The 21,377-nt window shown below is 36.8% G+C and overlaps 2 protein-coding genes across 3 annotated transcripts; one reads left to right on the top strand and one right to left on the bottom strand.

Moving 5' to 3' along the window:
- Nucleotides 1–606: 606 nt before the first annotated feature.
- LOC113317652 lies at nucleotides 607–2,796 on the top strand. Its single transcript, XM_026565796.1, has 3 exons — nucleotides 607–1,346; nucleotides 1,654–1,948; nucleotides 2,382–2,796. The coding sequence occupies exons 1-3, from the start codon at nucleotides 822–824 to the stop codon at nucleotides 2,414–2,416; spliced, it is 855 nt and encodes a 284-aa protein (XP_026421581.1). The 5' UTR covers nucleotides 607–821; the 3' UTR covers nucleotides 2,417–2,796.
- Nucleotides 2,797–3,057: 261 nt separating this feature from the next.
- On the bottom strand, nucleotides 3,058–11,776 carry LOC113317651. 2 transcript variants are annotated; one of them, XM_026565794.1, is made up of 14 exons: nucleotides 8,567–11,776; nucleotides 8,346–8,474; nucleotides 8,069–8,260; nucleotides 7,919–7,971; nucleotides 7,246–7,796; nucleotides 6,925–7,137; nucleotides 6,132–6,245; nucleotides 5,609–5,730; nucleotides 5,268–5,483; nucleotides 4,881–5,159; nucleotides 4,645–4,792; nucleotides 4,424–4,557; nucleotides 4,045–4,131; nucleotides 3,058–3,936 (listed from the first exon to the last, which is right to left on the bottom strand). In XM_026565794.1, exons 1-14 carry the CDS (start codon nucleotides 11,327–11,329, stop codon nucleotides 3,850–3,852), a joined length of 5,088 nt encoding a protein of 1,695 aa, XP_026421579.1. In that variant the 5' UTR covers nucleotides 11,330–11,776; the 3' UTR covers nucleotides 3,058–3,849. The 2 variants fall into 2 exon arrangements, with proteins under 2 accessions (XP_026421579.1, XP_026421580.1); XM_026565795.1 differs by lacking the exon at nucleotides 6,132–6,245.
- Nucleotides 11,777–21,377: the final 9,601 nt, after the last annotated feature.

Genomic DNA, 21,377 nt, shown 5'->3' on the forward strand with positions numbered 1-21,377 from the left:
TGGGCCCATGTGAGAATCTGGTTATATTTAGGATATTGCTAAATATCTAATCAATGGTTTATATAAGGAGTTAGTATCCTATTTATGCTCTTCCTTGATGGACGGTCGAGATCTAATGTTTAATACTAAAATCCTAGGAACTTGATCCTCTCTCTACTTATGAAAGGGAAATAATAACCATTACTATTGTATCCAAGAATTTAACTCATTACGGCTAAGGTCAAAAGAGAGAAACCATGACATCCACAAGATATTATTGGTGCTACAAAGATGATCGGTATCGTAACACGGATTAGCACTACCAGGTATTCTCCATTAACAATTCTTACATATTTTATCGTGTGATTATCGTGAAGTTCAAGGATCCTGATTAACAATCTCTAAAAATTAAATCTTATAGGTAATTCTCATGGTGCCCGGCCCGGTCAGTGTAGCATCACTCCATAATAACAACTACTACAATAAAGTTGGTTCGTTTAGGTGGTTACCGTCAACTACTAGGCACCCCTTTAACCGTGTCGGCAGTTCTTAATCAGACACGGTATACGAAAACATAATAAATGGGATGTACTCTCAAAAATAACTTTTCCAACTCACTTTTTGTCTCGTCATTCTCCATAAAAAGGACAACCCTTTCTTTCTCAATCTCACACACAAAAGAAAATCTTTAAATCTCATAAAGTAATTCCATTTCATCTTCAAGTTCAATTCCGAAAATTAAACAAAACCCATTAAAAATCTCTCATTTCTAATCAAAACCCAGTAATTCTATTCGATTTCTGTTGTCATTTTAATACAAAAAAGCTAAAAGAAAAGGAAAAATGGAACTGTTTCGAAGTGCAAAAACGGTAAGATTAAGAAGCCATCATGATAAATATCTATTAGCAGAAGATGATCAAGAATCAGTATGTCAAGATCGAAACGGAACATGTAAAAATGCAAGATGGACGGTGGAATTTGTCGATGGAATTGGTATTGATTCTGTGATTCGTTTAAAAAGCTGTTATGGTAAATATTTAACAGCAACAGATATACCAAAATTCATTGGAGTTACAGGTAAAAAAGTATTACAGACGGTTCCTAAACGTTTGGATTCATTGGTTGAATGGGAACCAATAAGAGAAGGTCATCAAGTGAAATTGAAAACTAGGTATGGTAATTATCTGAGGGCTAATGGTGGTGTACCACCATGGAGAAATTCAATTACTCATGATATCCCTCATAGAAGTGCTACTCAAGAATGGATTTTATGGACTGTTGATGTTCTTGCTGTTCGTCCACCACCTCCTCCTCCTCCTGTTGAAAAAGAAGAAGAACCCGATTCTCCAAGGTTATCTAAAGTTGAGGTTTGTCCCTTTGATCATTCATTTTGGGTCTTAACTGGCTTTTGATTTCTACTGAGTTATATTGTCAAATGGTTGTAGAAACATGTATAGTAGAGGGGCTGGGTTGTCGGGGAATATGCAGTTGATGCATTTGGGTGTGGAATCTCTTCTACTAGAGAGGCATTTGCACTGGCTTTTTGATTTATGGATTTTCAATGATTCACTTCATTCATTTGCTGCTTGTGTGTCTTTGTGCAAAATACGGGCGACGACAGTTTCCAGAATGTGATTGTTTAGTGACATTGCTCATGTTTGTTTTGTGATGCAGTCAAATGATTCTTTTGTTTTCACTGCACCACCAAAGGCTGATGGGAGAACAATTTACTACTATGTTGCTGATGATAGGGGCAATGTGGATGAAGCTGAGGAGGAGTGTTCTTTTACATTTAAAGGGAATAGTGTTGAAGAATTAACTGAAAAATTGGTGGAAGAAACAGGGATTGATGAAGATATTATTGTCTGTACTCATAGCTTATTGAATGGAAACCTTTATCCACTTCGATTGCATCTTCCTCCCAATAATGCTACTATGCATGTTATCGTTGTTAAATCTTCGTCTAGAGGTAATTCTGCCCATTTCTCATTCATCTTTGTTGAGTTTGTGATCTCAAATTTATCAGTGTTGCTGCTATCTGTTTTCAGTTACATTTGTTTGAACATGCCTTCTTTACTTTACCATGACTAGAGATGCAGTTCAATATTGCCATTGCTATGCTCTTCATGGATGATTTTTTTTAACATAGTTAACAATCAAGATTACAGCCTTTAAAATCTCTTATAGATCATAATAGTTGCCTGTGCCTTTCTGTAGTTATATGCCTCTCTACTAGATTGGTAAAGTCATTTGGAATCATATATTCGCATTGAGTTCACATGTCAATAAAATATAAAAATAAAATTGCACATAGGTTTCTCTGTGGAAAATTGACTAGATGTAAATTTTCACTTGCATGGTAGCTCACTGGGTGTGTGTTTTCACTGTCTTACTTGTATCAGCTGCTAAAGAATTTGCAAACCCAGGACCAGCTTAAGATGGTTAGCCAAGGGGGATTAAATCGCGTTTTTCATGTCAAATATATAAGTGTTATTCTGGTATTCTCTGATGATACATGTGCTGGAATCTCTGATATGGGCTCGCTCTTGATTTGCCTCACTAGTTGCAAATCTTAAAGGGTTCTACTTTTGAAGAGGACCATGATATAAATAGATCAAATTCCAAACAAAAAAACAAAAAATAAGACATTTTCCGGGTTCAGATAGTTATGAATCTTTTTTACTTGCGATGCTTACAATTGATAGTGGTTTTCACTCTTTTTTTCTCTTATTGTTGTATATGAAAAAAATCATTTGGGAAACAGTCGCAGTAATGTAAGCTTTTTACAGAATGACAAGTTTGACTTTGCCACAAGAATATAAGCTTGTAACGAGGCTTCACTTTTTATGTGGATGGAAGAAGCTTGTTATTTCTAAAACAGAAAGAAACAGCGGACGGTAGCCATGTCTTTTATTCAATTGCGTTATCCTGGGCACTTATGAGTGCATTTGTATGGTACTTATGAAGCCACTGAACTCATTACTCCTCGGCCAACCAGCGGGTCGGAGAGGTCCAAAGAGACTGGAATTTCGAATTTTAGACAGCAATAACCACGAAAAAGGAAATAGAAAAGTTAAAAGCTAATTCTGCTTTATCTTCCTCTTATTTCTCATTAAAACCTTAAATTCCCAATTATATCAGCATGCATTACAAAGCATTATTGTCCAAAGTATCACGATCTTTATGAGATCAGGACTGCTGACCTTCTAATTCACTGTAACAGTTGTATTTTATCGCCATCATCAAAATGCCAATAACTACTAATTACGGCTACCTATAGTATTAAAAGGAAGAGACAATCACACATTTTCTATGGACACGTAATCTTCATTATGTTCAGCACAAAAGTAAAAGAATATATCAGCGGGAGGGTGGAACTCTAATCCGGTCAGCCCCAAAGAGTACTATGATGTATGCTAGAATGATCAGCTAATTGCGGTGTCTTTAAGCTTCAGAAGATAAAGCTAATAACCTCCTTCAGGCGATACTTGTGGTTAAGTCGTTGAAACCCAGATTCTATAGAGCCTGAAGTTGAAAGGCACACATACCTATCCTTTTGAGTTCTTTGACCATCAGCTTCCTCATTTCCACAAAGAGTACGTTGAGTAACTTATATATTCCCTCAATAATGACAGAAAACCTCTTCTTTTAATGCATTCTTTCTCTCTGAAAGGGCAATTAATCCTACAAAAATCTCTCCTGCTGATTCTGAAACTTCTTAATTTCTTAGAAGTCGAAGCTGTTGCAAACCTGGTTGCAAGCTGCAGCATTGATACTGACCCTTGATTGGGGTGCACCGTCCAGGAGAGGACATAATCATACAGCATCCGTGTACAGAAAATCACGATACAAGCTCCCTCCAAGTAGAAGTTAATTTACAGCTTCGTAAAAAAGAACCTGAGGTTGTAAGTGCCCTCTTTCACACATTTTAAGAACATCATTCCAGCAACCGATTACCTATATTCGTCCAATCAAACCATGGAAAGTGAATTAATGGATGCTATGGAAACTAGAGTATATAAACTATAAACAAAGAACACAAGTACACGACTAAGCCAATTTTACCTTGACAGTTTTGTCATCATACATGAGCCATTTTCCATGCTCACGACTGTAAGCGAAGCAATGATAATGTTGCCCATAATAGCAAACCTATGAACCACAAAAGAGCAAACAGGGACATTTAATGTAAAGCGAAGAACAAGAACCCCCCACCCCACAAGCTGTGTAGGAGATTTGAGAATTGGTAAAATTCCAAAATATCTCAGGTGTAGAGTGGTTTAAAGGAGTTCAGTGTTTGTACATTGTAAAACTCCTAATATGTAAAGCATTTACTCTGAAGCGCAATAGAAACAGTCACGGTATCTGAGAATCCGTAGTCAGTTCCCTACATATTTCTAAGTAGGTGATTTCTAGATGTAGTATCTGGGTTATTTGAACGTACCACTGAAACTAGGCAATGCTTGCTCCCTGAATCTAGACCATGATATAGGATGCCGATATCAATCTCAGTGGTTAGAGCAGCTAATGTTGCTGATATGTCATCTGCGCTCTCACAAGTACTCTGCCAACCCAGAACTGCAATAGATATAGAAGGTTGATTATTTCAGACAATAAAGACTAATTATGTCAAAAAGCATGATAGATCGACCAACCAACAAGTACCTGTTGTGAACACATGGGGAGGAGTTTTAAGAATATGGTGGATGTGGTTGAGACTTCCACAGCCACCAACTTCTGGGTCACAGGCTAACTGATGATTCCTCTCTTCAAGCTTCAAAAGATCCTCAAATGAGCTATTCACATGCGTAATCTAACAAAAGAAATTTTTCATGAATATCATTTCTTTCTTCTACTGAAATTAGAGATCATACAAAAAGCAATATCTAAACGAGACACACCTTTATGGTTCTGAGAGCACTGGCGTTTATGTTATGAAAGAATGAGGTATATTTTAGATGTCGAGACTCAAATGAGCAGTTGCAGCAGTTCATTTTTTCAAAGATGTTCATTCCGAAAAGTGTATGTGCAATACATGCACGGCTTACACAGTCCCAAGAGCCAATAACATTCTTAGTTCCATCAGGTTCAGCATTAGAAACAGTTGATTTGGAGGTGAACGATTTGTGAAGGCAATCAAAGATTACTCCCAATACTTCAGAAGCGTCATTCATCTGAGCCTGTAATTGTAGCGATTGATTACAATAAGAAATACAAATATTTCCTAAAGGCCTAGCAGTCTAACACTGTGCAATCAACTGCAAATTTAGACAATTTCAAAAACTTACCTCTCGAAAGAAATTACTATCTGGGTACAAGTCACTTAAAGCAATTCTTAAAATAGTAGGAGCGACAGCTTCTTTCCGTGTGTCCATTGATGCCATGTTCAGTGCAGTAAAAACTTCATATAATGCACAGACTACACAAGGATCTCCAACGTGCATGTGAAATGATGTTGATTTCCTCAGGAACTCATCTCGGAAATTCTGCAAGTGCCATAAAGACTGCAGTAACAAAGATTCAAATCAGTGCATGATATCACCCTTTTGAAACTACCAAAACAGTAAACTAAATCATTAAGAACCATAAAAGAGATATCAGTAGCTATTACAACATAATAAACGCCCACCTGTATTATCACATTCAAAAAACAATTGTATTCACCAACTTCGTTTTGTAGACCTGCACCAAGGACATCGTCTTGTTTCACGTTGTGGACTAGTACTTCGCCAGGCACAGTTGCCGAATGATCTGCTTCGACAGTAAGATTTGTAAGCAATATCAAGCAACAACAAGAGGTTTATGTGCTTCAACCGTGTTTAGAATATGCAAGAATAGCAGATTCAAAACACCACAACAGATCGAAAAAATGCAGACTAAGTAACAACTCAGTGGAACAAAGAACTGAAGTTCGAGAATCATCCCATTCTTATAAGTTTGAGCCTGATATTTACGTTTAAGTATGCTCGCAGCACTGACATAAGAGATTTTATAAAAACAACTGGTAATTATAAGTACTGAAAGTGTAGTGGGTGAAAACAAAATATCAAAAGTAATCAAGAAACCCAATCGGAAAATAAACTTTTCAGACAACTAATGACCACACATCTGATCGCAGAAGAACCTTAAAACGAAGGATGCCAGGAAATTACCAAGGCTCTGGCGCACAGCTTTTTCCAGGTCAGCTTGGAACCTTTCCTCGTCAAGTTCTTCAGAGCGAACTTGTCTCAGAGACTTTATTTCATTTCCTCCCAAAAGTGGATCCACTAATTAAACATAACCAAAATTAATGTTGAGTGTTGCCAGTAAAACCAATTTCCAGCCACATTAGGGAATACATTCCACTATATATGTGGAAGAGACCTTTAAGAGCTATCTCAAAAATATCTTCCAACATGTATTTATCTAGAAGGGAAGAGATGATTTATTTCATCACTGAGGTAGATATATATCAAATTTAAGTTAATAAGAGAAGATGTTTAAGTTAATAAGCAAAGATGTTTAAGTTAATACGCAAGGATGCAGCACTAACATTGCAATATCATTTCAGTCAAATCACTGTTCCAGCTTACAATCTACGCAGAACACATTGATGGTGTATACTTAACGACAGCAACAAGTATTGAATTTAAAATTAATTGCAATATCATTTCAGTCAAATCACAGTTCCAGCTTACAAGCTACGGAGAACACATTGATGGTGGATACTTAATGAGAGCAACAAGTATTGAATTTAAAATTAACCGTCTGTGGCTGTGCTAGCACAGGATGGTGATGCCAACAAAATGCAAAACATACATAATAATGAAGCTGAAATCCTAACGAAATTTGTGCAAATTAAGGCTGGAATCCTAACGAAATTTGTGCAAATTAAGGCGAAAGAAGAGCTTAAAGAGAACAAGGCAGACACCAAAAAGAATTTTTTAGATGTACAGTTCCACTTACTGTTTGTATCAAAAATACTCTCCTTCCCCACAGCATTGACTTGTTTTTTGTGGCAATTATCATTTTGAGAATTCTTAGCCGAATAGTCTGCTTCATCAAATGACGATCCTTGAGGATTTCCATCAAGCGATGCGGTGAAATTATTTGGCCATTTACATTGAGATCCCCAATTAGAAGGCAAAACATAGCCCTGACTCCCTTGCTTGGATAGGTCTGCACAGGCAAAAATGGGTAAGCTAACAGCTCAACTAAAAGGGAAAACGAACAAATGTTGTACATGAATGCAAATATAGTGATAGAGTGGTCTTGTTGACTGCTAACCTTGCTTGACTATGGGAGAACGATTGCTTAATTTTCTATTCTTCTGAGTAACAGAATTAGTAGAGGGTTTGCTAGGGAGTGAGCTTCCTTCAACAATGCTACTAGAAGCACCTACTATTCCATTGGATAAGTCAGCTTTCCCTGCTGATAAGTTTTGGTAATTGTGATGTTTATGAGGATTAACGGATAGATCCAATTCAATGCTTGGACTACCAGAGGGCAAGGGGACTTGAGAATGGGAACCATCAACCCCAGATTTAGACTGACGGAACTGCTTCTGAACCCCTGCATTATCAGCATGATTATAGTAACCTACAGATGATAGAACATCAACATTCTCTAGAATCATTCCACTAGCCCTCTTATGTTGCTCTGCTAGATGCTTCTGCTTAGCCTCATTTTCTATTCGCCTTTGATACTCCAGAGTTTCTTCAAGCATTCTTTCCTCAGCCTCAAGCTCCATTTTACGTCTACGCTCCTCCTGTTGTTCAAAATCCTCACCATTTCCATTATCTATAACGAAGTGTCGATCAGATGCAGAGGGGGAGTTACTGCACATAGACATATCAAATAAGAAAATCAGCTAAAGATAAGCACCACTAAAGGTTGACTTAACATTCAGGAAAAATGCGCGTCTCTGCTCCTTAAGAGAAAGAAGGGTCATGCTTCATACTTTTGTTCTGCAGTTTCTTCAAGAGGGCCGGGCTGCTCGTTACCACCAGTCGCCTACAAATTTATAAATATATTAGTGCCATGGAAGTTTTACATAAATACTATAAATTTATATACATCAGATAAGATGTGTAATAAAACAAAATGGAACCTTCAAATCTCTATGTTTTCGATGATCCTTGTTCTTCTTCTTATCCTTTGACTTCTCCAGTACAAGTTTTGAGTGATCACCTCCTTTGTTGAGACTCTTCTTAGCATCAAGTGCCAGTTCTGCCAAAAATGCTTCTCTTGCAGTATCGGATTTCTCCCTGGCATCTTTATCCACTAGCTCCTCCAAGTGTGACTGGAAGATTAATATCGAAAATGTGTAAGTTCCAACAGAAAGTCGACGTGTGGAATTTGAGTAAGTGGAGCAAGTCGTTTCACACCTGCATGAATGATTTTACAAGAGGCAACATGATTGCACGGTAATCATAGGAGGAGAGAGGACCAAGCTTAAGCTCCAATTGCTGCATGCCAACGACAGTACGCATAATCCTTGCATCGCTCTTGCTAAGCTGCACAGCCACAACAGTAAGAAAAGAAATATAGATAAACCTAGATCAGTAATCCCAGATATCTAGAGTACAATTAAAGTAAATGAACCCACCTCCACAGATAAATTCTCCTTTTGTCTTTGGATTGCCACTTCTATGTAAGTATCTGTTTGATGAAAATCTTGCAACCTCCAACCATCATCTTCGCCCATTTCCAAGTCACACAACTGCCCAGTGGCATCAGACAAAGCCTCATCGTACCCAAATTGTGCTGCACTCAAAGCATTAGCCTCTTTAAGAATATTTGATATGATATCTAACTCAAATCCACATCCACTGCCCATCACCATCAGATCGTTCTCTCTATTACTAAGCTCTTCCTGCCGCTTCCTTAGAATGGTCTCGTAACTGCGAGAGACAAAATCCACTCGGCACTCCCTTTTCTTCAGTTCTTCAAGACAGAGACTCTCTACCATCTGCAACGCTTCCTCGTACCCCATGTGTTCACATTTCCTCTCACACATACTCTGCAAGAGACTAAATTCCTTCTCAAGCATCTGAAAAACTTCCAATCCACTATGTTTTTTTTCTTCTCTAAAACGTGTCCATGATGACAGTTGCTCCACACATAAAGGACCTGTGAATATCCAAGATAATAGGGTATCACCATATGGTGATACGCCATTTTCATGATCACCACCAACAAGAACAGAATTTGACATAGCACCAATTCCCGTAGAGCTGCTATTCTCAGAATATATTCCAGGAGGATGCAACAAATGCTCATCCAAAAGGAGATATGAAAAATCATCGGTTAAAATTATCCGCTCTCCGATTTCATACTCTTCAGTGCCCACACGAGCCTCATCCATGCTGCTGTTCTTGTCAGGATACCTAGTAGCTAACCCACAAGAGTGTGCAAGCTCCTGTAAGAATTTCAGGATTTTCCGTAACTCTGAGGCTCCTAGAAAGCAAATGCAGAGAGGTGTTCGTTCTAGACCATGGTTAAGAATTCGTGAATCAGGAGCAAGACCTTGGAGCTCATCCATTGTATACTGTATCACCTTGTGAAGTTGACTAGCAGCAAGATATTTATGTTTCAGAAGCAATTTGAACATGGCATGGATTCTCTCAAGAAGATTTGCACGTTCAGAATCATCAGACAGCGGCAGCCTCTCTGCAAGTGAATTCGTGTTAGACCACTGAAGTTCCATTAAATCAAGTCTGGACATGTCATCGTGGTCTTTATTTTCTAAAAGAAGTTTATGGCATATATCAACTGCCTTTGATTCTTCAGCTAGTGGCTCTACTTCCCCCTCATCAAGAGAAGAATCCCACGAGTCTTTGGAGCTACACTGATCAATATGACAGTCCTCCTTACAGCCATCTGAATGACTATCAATATTGGAACCATTGTCAAGCTTAGAATATTGGTAATTAGACTGATTTTCAAATAGCTTTGTTGCTGCAAAGGCATCCACTGGTTTCCAAGAACCATTTAGGAGCATCTCAACCCAATCATTTTCAACTTCTTGAGGGAGAATTGATTGCAGCTTCTGTGAGAGGTTTCCCATGTGCTCCTGCACAATATGCTGCATTTGGGATTCACAGTCGGTAAACTTCTCATTGCAGCGACAGCAAACCCAGAACCTCCATGTCTTATAGGCCTCGGCGAACGATAGCGCTTCTCTTAGAACCTCCATCGCCAAACCATCCTTGCATGAGTTGTAATGTTCCTTGAGTTCACTAACACTCACCCTCAGAAAACTTTGCTTTTTATCGAGGCTCATTGATTTCCAATACGTCCGAACCTGATCCATCTTATCTGCTGAAGAGGCAATCTTCCGCATATTTGCATATTTACGACGCTCAGCAAGTCTATACGCACTTGAAGATGTATCAGCTGGCCTATCATCATCAGTGTGGGACTGGGGTAACTCTGATTTTTGCTGCAACAACCTCGCTGCAGCAACACGCACCTCAACCTCTTTCCTCCTCTCTGCCTCTGTCTTAGTAGCCTTCTTAATCTCATTAGGCCTCCTAGACTGAACTAATCTAACTTCCATAGGATCCTCCTGTGTCCTCCTACTAACTGGAATTAACCTGAACTTATCCTCAACTCCCCCATCCGATAATTTCTTCATCCAAGTAGAGAGAGAAGCAATGTTAGCTTTCTGAATAAGCGTTTTAAGCTCCTGATGATAATGAGCTATCCGCATTTCAGGAGTAGATTCACTCAACTGACTCTCATCCTGCAACCCATCTTTTGCAGGATCAGTAGGATTCTCAATCAGAAGTGCTCGATCACACTCTCGGATCACCTCTTCATATCCCTGAGTATTATTTGTCATCTCATACAACAAACTAGCATAGAAATGAGCAAACTCAATCGAATTCGGCAACAAACTAACCGCTTTCTTAGCTGATTCCATTGCATTTTTCAAATGCCTTTGCTTCGCATTACTATCCTCAATCAACGAAGCAACTTTCACAAATACATTTCCTTGAAAACGATGAACAATAGCAGAATTCTCATGCCTATGACATAAATCTTTCATAACTCTCAAGGCTTTTGTATGATTCCCTCTTCTAAATGAAGTAAGTGCTTTCTCATATTCAAGCTTAACTGATGCATACACAGAAGCATCCAATTGTGGAGTAACAACAACAGAATCATCATTTCTTACCTTATTAAACGACGAATCAGTAATCAAACTTAAATTCGACTCATCTTCGGTACAATTAACATTATTAACACCGCCATTAATCACCACATCAGAAGAAGCAGCAGCAGCAGGCGTTATTGAAGTAGTAGTAGAAGAAGATTGTTGTTGTTGTTTAGAACGAAGAATAGGGTTCCGTTTCTTATGCCCCATTAACTAAACGATTTAATCGATTTTTTTCCTAAGTTTGATTTCATAACACACACAGTACAAAAATTGGGATTACAAATTTGAATAGAGGCTGAGACTTACTTGAGAGAATTCAACAAATTGCAAGAATCATACGATGAAGAAGAATAAGTTTATCCATACTCGATTGATATACTCGATTGATGAAACTATTGATCGATCGGATTGATGATTTTTTTTACTTTGTTACTCTGATAGATATCACCTCCGTCTCTTGTGAGTGTGTATAGAGGGTGAAAAAATAGGTAGATTGAGTTGGTGGGTTAAGGAAGGGATTAATTGATATTTTAATGGTGAAAATAGATTGAGTTTGGTGGAAGATGAAAAAACGAAGAAGGAAGAAGAAGATACAGAGAGTCGACCAACAAACCTCCTCACACACACACACACACTTTCTCTCTCTCTTCTTTATTTCTTTTTCTTTTTCTTTGATTTTGTTTTGGGGTTTTTAAGGAATTTCTTTATTTTTACTTTTAGTTGTGATTTTTTGGGGTCTATCAAAATTTTGTTTCCAACTAAATGGGTAGAGATGTCTAAATTGGATAAAATAACCTTAAAACAAAGACGAACCGTTTTTATTTTTAAGAATCAAATCTTATATTGAATCACAAGTTGAAGATTCATGGTAAATCTCTAAATGTATATGTGTATATATATATTGGAGTTATAGATTAATAAGATTATATATATATATATATATATGATGAAACTCATCTCTGAGGATTTTTATTGAAAATAAACAAAGAGTTATTTATACAGAATTTGTCGTAGTCGAGCCACCAACTGGGCACCAATGCCCTTTTGGATTGCAATGCCTATTCTATGAAATAGAAAGTTTCCAGAGTCACAGTTTGCATTATTGTTCGCAGGACAATTCTTCAGTCTCTTCAAGGAAGTGATAGTGTCCTCGCCTAGTTCGCCTAGTTCGCCTAGAGTAGTGAAGACCGTAATATCCAACTCGTACCCATGAGTTTCACAAGCGGCGAGATATTTTTTACGCCTTCGAAGAACTGCTCTCTATATATATATATGTTATTAGTATTTTTTTTTTGATAATATGCTATTAGCATTATAGATATAAATATTGAAGAATTGATAACACAAGCAGCGGTTGGGCGTTTAATTAGGTACACATGACTCTCGAGTTTGAAACTTGTGCTTTAGTGCGAGTCAAAATGTCTCAAAAAAATTATTTTTAATAAAAATCACATGAAAAGAACAGATTTAGACTTGTTTGACTTATGAACCGGCGTAAATCATATGAATCAAAATGTGAATCGCAAGATTTACAGTAGAATTGATTTATAGTTAGGATTCGAATAGTTTTGGGAATTTGAAGAAAATCGTAATCGCAAGATTTTAAAAACTATTATACCCTCCATTAAATCATAATAAAGGGGCAGGATCTGACATAGTTAGAATGACATCAGCCATTGAATATCACCCATTAAAGATTAACGGTTAAAATTAAAATTTGTGGATAGTGAAGTTTCGTATTTCGAAATACTCTCATTTTTTGTAGGAATATAGAGCTATATAAAAGGAACATGACATCAAAAGAATAGATTTAAATAATTAAAATCATCGTCGTTTGGATTTTGTATATAAAAATGGCATCACCATGTTATGAATCATGATAATGCCATTCTAACAATGTCATTGTATCTTAACCTAAAACTCTATCTATGTCATTTTGATTCATTTCTTCTACAAAAAACAGTTGTTCTTTTCCTTTTCATTTTCAAACGAAAATAACAATATTGTCGATGATTCCAAAAATGATTAATCGTTTTTTTTCTTCCATATAATGTCGAAACCATCAAGATTTAAACAACATACTTGAGTTACTTATCCTAGTGAGAGTAATCCAAGAATTGAACAATTCGAAATACAGAATCGAGGAAGAAAACGGTTACAGAAGACGAACAATCTTAAAACGCAATAAAAGCAGGAAAAATGGCTCGAATTAGGTACTTTTATATCAAGTCAATCCTCTAAATTAGGTTTTCACAACATGCAATTACTCAAAAGAATTTGAAAATTTTGGAACCAGAGATTTCTGGGTTTACCATAATCAGTTTATGTAATGTGCGAGTATACCGATTCCTTTGTAAACGGGTTGTTCTTCATCCCAACATCAACCGATTATTCTGTATCTATTTTCTGGTCGAAAAACATCTAATCAGAATCGGTCGATTCCATGCCCACACATGGCTGTTTCTGGTGTGAAAAAAATAATCGTGTTTTTGTTTGTTATTTATGATGGAATCAGTTTATGTGAATGTCCACATAGACCGATTATAGAGTATGTGGTTCTCAACTGTTTTACTAGAATTGGTTTATACAAGTGCTTATACAAAACCGATTCTTAGTGGAGAAAATAGCCAATTTTTATGTATGTTTTCAGCGTATAATCGGTTTATATTGACACCTTTATAAACCGATTCTCTAATGGAATTGTTAGAATCGGTCTATGTGGTTGTGTCGTGCTGACCGATTTTATCCCTGGAGTTTGTAAATTTACTTGAGTTTGATTGTTGTTTATCGTATATTATAATATTCTCTAAGGACAATATGGGAAAGCAAAAGCAAGACGAAAATAGAGGGAAGAAGAAACATGATCTTGTTTTTTCCACGAATTTGGGACCTCGTCGAAAGGGCGGTAAAATTTTTGGGGCTAGACACCGTAGGTGTTCGACAGTTAAATCTAAATCGCTCACCATCAATGAACCAACTCAAAGGAAGATGTCAATACTATAAGAATTTGATTCTGATACACCTACTGAAGAAGGATGTAATGAGGAACAAAATGGTGATTGGTGAAGAAAAAATCAACGATAAGAAAACACATGAAGAAGAAGGTGATAAGGAAGAAGGAGGAGGAGGAAAAGAAAAAAAGAGCTCGATAATAACAAGTTCAATAACAACAAAGAGGCAAAGAAAAATATCCATAGGGACTACCCAATAAGAAAGGGGAATACATGCCCAAGATGGAGATGATGTTGTGTCGCCGCCGACCTTAATGCTCATGGGTATGGGTTACCCAGAGATAAGGGAGATTTGTTACATGGGTACAAACATAGTTAGGTTGCTCATGTTCGTGCAACCATAGTAACTATCTCAACCTTATGTTATGTCTAGAACTTTTAATTAATTTATCATCCATTATTTGTTTCGTTTTTAGATTATTGTATGTAGGTATATTTTGTAGGATCACGCTGATTTCATGCGTCTCTTTTAGATGGGAACTTCACTAGGTAAAATGGACTAATGGACACCGGAAAAACAAGCACCTGGAGCTTTCAATCTAGTAGATGATGCGGGGTTGTTGAATGCGGTCGAAAATTCGGTGGTTAACCCCTTGTTTTTGCCTCCACCGAGAGATTTTACGGGTAAATGAATACTTTCGATTTTCAAGTTGGCGAAATGACAATAACTACAAATAATGCGCAATTGGTTACTGGTCTAAGCGTGGAGGAAAATATGTGAGGGGTCCAAACTACGTGAATGAGCTTGAATGGACGACGATTTACGATTTCACTAAGACGATGTTCAATTGGGATGAGACGAAGACTAAGCCGGAGATGCTAGTAGATATATATAAGTTAGAAATTTTACATCTCGTGAGCTTGAGGGAACAATTATCGGGAACAAAAGAGCTTTGTAAAAAGAGAGAGTTGGCAGAGCGTCATATCAACGTTATAGTCAACGTATATCCTTTGCATCTTGGGAGTTGTTATCTTCCCCAATGTTTCATATCCCGTGTAAATGCCAACTATATACAACTATTGGACCCAATAAATAAGGTTCGTGATTATTCTTGGGGCTCTGAGTGCGTTGCATACTTGTCAAAATTCAAATTGTTTTATCTAAAGCGTTTAAAGCTGTTAAGAAATTTGTGTTTAGTTTATATCCGGTTGCTTGTCCTTCGCATAAAGTGGAAATACATGCACCTTGGTCACCGTCCCCTGAACCTTACATTAAACTTAATATTTACGGTGTTGCTTCTACTCTTGTAGGTGCAGGAATTGGCGGTATTTTGCGAGATTCTACGCGCAAGTTCTTGGAAGGATACGCTTCTCATATTTATAAGAATGGGAACCGTATTGTAGAAATCTGGACCATCCGACAAGGCATGTTGTTGGCTATACAATTGGGACACTCTTTTATACGTACAAGTTGAGAGTAACAATACTTATGACATACATCTGTGTAAGAAACTTGGTAGGTACCCTTGGTATTTTAAGAACTTAGTGGCTCACATAAACTTTTTAACACATTTTTTTGACGAAACTTATTTTAATCATTGATATTGAGAGGTCAACTGTGTGGATGATACTTTGTCCAAACATGTTGTTGCATGTAATATAAAACAAGTATGAATTAATCATCCACATGAGTTTGTTTTGGGTGATCTTTTTGCTTATGTACACGGAAGGGATTACCCTCGTTTTGTTAAGTCTTAGCTTTCGTAATGAATTTTGTTTACTAAAAAAAAAAACTTCGTTTTTACAGGACTTCGTACGTGAAACTGTCACCAACATGTACTTTTTTACCCTGCTCACAAGAAATATGTTTCATTTAGCCTCTTTACCTTTGGGTATTTATAAGTGTAAATAAAACTTCTCCTCTTTCCTCTCTGAAAACTCTTCTTCACCAAAAAAAAACTCACTTCTCTGATAGCCTTTTCTTCTCGGACCTGGTCTGTATGACCGGATCTAAGCAGGTTAAATGTAGTTTCTACTTAGGTTAGGTTCTTAGGTTTTCATTTTTGTTTGTTATTTTCGTCTTAATCTTCAACCTTGTTTTCATGCCATTTTGCCTTTTTCCCCTTTTTCTAGCTTACCGTGACATCATTATCATATTTATCAAGTCAGCAACGACATCTTGTAGGGTGCTGCGAGCTTCTGAGATCGTAGCTTTCCATACCTGAGTTCTTGGGGGATCTTCTTATTTTATGTGTTATTTCAAGTCTCTAATGATGAGTTTTCAGGGATTCCTCTTCTTATTCAGAAAAGACTTTCATCATTGAGATTGGATATTATGAATTTTATTTGCTCGGGTTTTTGCCAACGATATACTCTTGTTCCTCCTTTTCAATCAACAATATTTTGGAATCACTATTTTTCATCAAGCACAAGTACTTGTTTATGGGGATGATAATAGTGCGACGGATTTCACAATGGTGGTTTGTTTGAGGAAGAGGATGTGCTTGCGGCGGTGGTGGTTTGGTAGATGAGGTCAGGGCAAAAGTGGCGGCAAAATAGGGTTTCTAAAGTTGGATTTTTCCTAATTTTTTAGGGTTTTCTCCTTAGTGGAAGAAAGGAGATTCTTAATGTATCTGGTCTTTTCTATTGGTCTAGTTGTTTTTAGACTTGGGTATTTGTTTATACGCGGGCTCTCTCATATCTTTGATATGGGTTTACATCTCTTCGATGTTTGTCCTTTTAGGATGAGCTGAGTTTGTTGTGTTAGGGGTTCTCATATATAAGATAAGAAGTATTCATTGGGAGTTTGTACTATGTACTTGTTGTTCTATATACATAATAAATCATAATCTTTACCGATAAAAAAAATGTTCCCGTTAATGTCCAATGCTTCATTAGGTTAGCTTAAATGGTACGAAAAAGATGATTTATTGAGTTTCTGTTGTGACCCACAACTTTATAGACCAAATATTTTCCAATCCCACAAACAAGTAAGTCAGTAACTCGCTTGTTGCACAAGCTACATTATTGAAATAGATAAATAGTATAGCTCGGTGGTTTTCCATCCCCTAAATGGATTATTAAAATGCAACACTTTTTTTACAGTTTTTTTTGAGACACTCTATGTACCTCTGTATTATAAAACAGAGATTAGTTTGTGGCCATCTGAAAGTTGATGGCAATATACAACCACACAAGCAATATTACACAAATTTAGTCTTTAAGAATACGGCAAAAAGAATTTGCAAGCAAAGAATTTGGCAAACTAACTGTGGTTTAACCCAAAGTAAGCAAACATCATATATTTCAAAGGTTTAGCTACGATGCTGCTAGATCAAATACACTAAAGCAGAAAAAAAATCTTTTTATTTACTCCAACAACAAACTAAATCTCATTTCATCAGAACTAACCCGACTAAACTCACGTTTCAAAAGGGTAAGACAGTCTACGAAAATGTGAAAAAAATTTTTATAAGAGATTTAATAATAATGGAGAGGTGTCAACTACAATATAAAAGTGATATAGTAATAATGGCGAGATTTAATAATAAGGGATTCACACTCAAAGATTCAAACATCCGTACTAACAGAATTCTTCTCTATGAATTTGATATTCATTGGAAGTCTGAATACTGAGAGAGAGAAGCGAAGAGGTTTAATTTCTTCGTCTAAGTGGTAACGGCATGTCTGTTTTTTTTATCCTGGCCAAATTGGGGTATACCCGATTTTAAGTGGACTCTTTTTAAGGGCTAAGGAGGGTGTCATAATGGGTAGAGTTACAAAACTACCCTTTCGCATTATAATAAAAACTAAACCTAATTCATCTTCTCATTTCATTTTCATTTCATATTCTTCTCTTTCCTTTTTTCCTTTACCATACCAACCGAAATTGGTCCCTCATTCATCAAAAATCGAGTGAAAACTCGTAGATTAATTCGTCGTAGTCGTCGATTAAAAAACTCCATTGTCGATTAATTTCTTCAAAATGCATAATCCGAAGCGTATGAAAAACACTTCTAGCAGACCTAGTACTGAAAACCCTGGAATTGCAAAAGTAATTCCGTACAAACGGAACACAAAAATAGTTGACGAAGAAGAAATCACTAAAACTGCTGAAACCGAAGAAATTACGCGATTGAGAAAGTAAAGACCTACTTAAACTCAATCCAGCACTTCAATTTTATGTTTACATGTCAAATTAGGTCAGAAAAATCGCATTTGTGAATCTGCAGTTATGTAGCCGGCAAGGTTTTTGTTCCACGAACTTGCCGACTTTTCATATTTAGTTGTATCCATTGTCTTCCTAGGTTGAATACCATGCCGACATTTCATGTCCGGAAATTGGAGTATACAGGGTTGGCACGATATTCAACCTTAATACCATGTCGACTAATTGTTTTTTTAACAGTCGTTGGTTTTTGAAATTCCTATCCCGCCGACTAATGCTTTGAAAATGTTTGTGTTTCTTGAGTCCGTGTAGTTATTAGTCGGCATGATATTTGAATAACACCCTGCCGACTGAGTATTAGTCGGTGCTCTATAAATTTTCGATCCTGCCGACTAATTGTGTGGAAATACTTATGTTCATGTGTTCCATTTTGTTAATAGGCGGCATGTTATTTGAATACAATCTTGTCGGCTATTGTTTAATCGGTATAGGTTATAGTTGTCATCTCTGCCTACTACTTTTTAGTCAGAATTGGTTATTGTTGTCGACCCTGACGACTGGTTGATTTTTTTTTTATTGTTCTTGTTTAGGTTGCAAAAGTCCAAGCAAGGAAAGAAGAAAGTTGTTACTCCTCCTTCAAAACCTCCTCTCCTTGGTGACAAACTCTTGACTGCAACACATGGATGGGCATTCGTTGAGACGGGAACGCTCAAGATCCGTGAACGAAATGATTCTCAACCACCACTTGAACCAAGTGATTCATATGAAACTCCATATGAAGACCAATCGATTCCATCTGGTATAATAGGTAATGATGATGATGGTGTTCAAATAACTCTGGTTGTTGGAGGAGATAACGATGATGATGATGATGATCCAGACATGCCACCAGTTGGAGGACGTAATGATGATGGTGATAACAATGATGGAGATAAAAATAATGATGGACAAGGTGAAATTGTTGAAGAGGAAAATGATAAAGAAGTGGAAGAAGAAGAAGGTGTATATGAAACAAGTAATGATCAAGCAACATGTGTTGGGGTTGAACAACAAACTCAAGCTGCAACTGCAACCGGAAGATCGAAGAGGGTTATCACTAAATCAGTTGATTCCCACATGCCATCGAAACACTTGAAGAAGCAACTGAAACCAGGTCAGCCTCCATTAGGGACCCTAGAAGATGGTGGACATATTCTTTTTGGATAGAAAGACTCATGGGCATGTGAAATCCATAATACTATCTTATGTAATCTTAATCCAACTTAGTTTTTTTTATTTATTTAAGTGTATTTATCTTAAATTTGCTTCAAGTGTTTGTATTTGTTTTAATTTTTTGTTTTTGGTATTTAGGATCACAAGTGAAAAAGCGGGGGTCTAACAACCACACCTAATATTTTGTTCGACGGTCTGTAAAGACTAACTCCAATATAATTCTAAGAGAATCAACTAGACAGTCAGACTCAATCAAGGAAAGATATCCAAGAGTTATATCTCTTTCTCAAATCAATCGATAAATAAACATCAATGAATCTGTGAACTGATTGGTATGAGAATAACTTGGACGGTATCAAAAATCAATGTCCAAGCGTTAATCAGTTTCTATCCAACAACCAAAGGTCAGACTTACCAATCGATTGTGTTAGAGCACTGCTCGGTCGAACTCGTAAGCGTTGCTATCTCAAGCTTGTTTGTCAAGATTAGTTGCCAAAACTATAAGTCTTGATTTCTAGTCTATTTATAGCTAAGTCTCGGACTAGGATGGAAAGTGTAGTTGAGCTCTAGACTCCACGGCGTTCATCATGCAAAGACGAAGAACTACTCAAAGAACTGGTGGAACTTCATCGACTAAAAGGTATGTGGAGATTAAAACTTATCTATCACTCAAAAGTCTATCTACTCTATCTCATATCTTGAGACAAAAGTCATATTGCTATATAGACTTCGATTATACACATTTGCTATTTCGAGCCGAGTTTATCTCGCTTATCTATTTCTCGAAATATGTGTCGGTAAGCTTTCACTTTGTACAAGTTCATCTTTACAAGTGACGAAAGTCATGTTGATTATTTCAATATCTTGAAAATCGCTTTGATGAAAAATAGTGTGTGAATAATCTCTATTTAATATCCTTTAAGAATGTTTTAATGATTGAAATGAGAGTTTAGAATATATAACATTGAATGGATATAAACATTGTATGTGAACTCATACTTGTGTAAGTCCGAAAATTTTGAACTAAAGTATGCGTACTTTACTGGTTCAGGATGTCCGGAAGCTAAGTCCGCGTACCCGTACGCATACTGCCGGAGGTTCATATCCCATGAATTTCTGCTGGAGTTTGTGAACTGAAAACAAACTCAATCCGGGTACTTAAGTATGTGTACTAGTATGCGTACTTGAGTGGCTTATTTTCTAAAAACGGTTTATTCGTGAACTAAGACATATATAATCTAAAGAATGCATATTTGCAAACTGTGGCTATAATGTTCATGAATCTATTCGAGCGATCAAAATCGTTTTTGTTTCGATTGTGTATTATATACTTCTATGAGATCTAAGCAATTGAACAACTCTCTAGCTAGTTCTTTTGAGTCATTTGAACTAGTTATGGTGAAGATGAATAAGGTTGATATGAAAATGCTCATATGGCTAACCATTGGTTAACTACTGTTGAACCAACTAGGTGATAGTCACATTTTTGTGTATGATATAATCTCAATTGTATATATTGTTAGTGCTCGATTTTGTATTTATTTTGGCTTTTTATGTCTTTGTAGGTGTTTTTGGAAAAATAAGATTTGCGGCGAAATTGGCTCGAAAAGTATTTTTTGCGTTCATGGGAGGACATTTGCTATTCGGAACCTCACTTTGGATAAGGGGTAACCTAATTACTAAGGGGCATCCCATTTCCAGGCATATTCTAATCGTACCCCTACTCTGGATAAGGGGCAACCATCTTCAACATTCAAAAATCAGGTTTTGGCGGAAAAAAGTGTAGTTAAAGAGCAGTTTTGGCAATCGTGATTTGGAGGAGTTTGAGGTCGATTAAACCTCTGATTTTCATAGAATAGACTCCTTATGGGTCTAGGAATCTGATATGGGTGTTTAAATCGATTAGATTGGGCTCAAACGACGG

The sequence above is a fragment of the Papaver somniferum genome, chromosome 10 (genome assembly GCF_003573695.1).
Source record: "Papaver somniferum cultivar HN1 chromosome 10, ASM357369v1, whole genome shotgun sequence".
Lineage (NCBI taxonomy): Eukaryota > Viridiplantae > Streptophyta > Magnoliopsida > Ranunculales > Papaveraceae > Papaver > Papaver somniferum.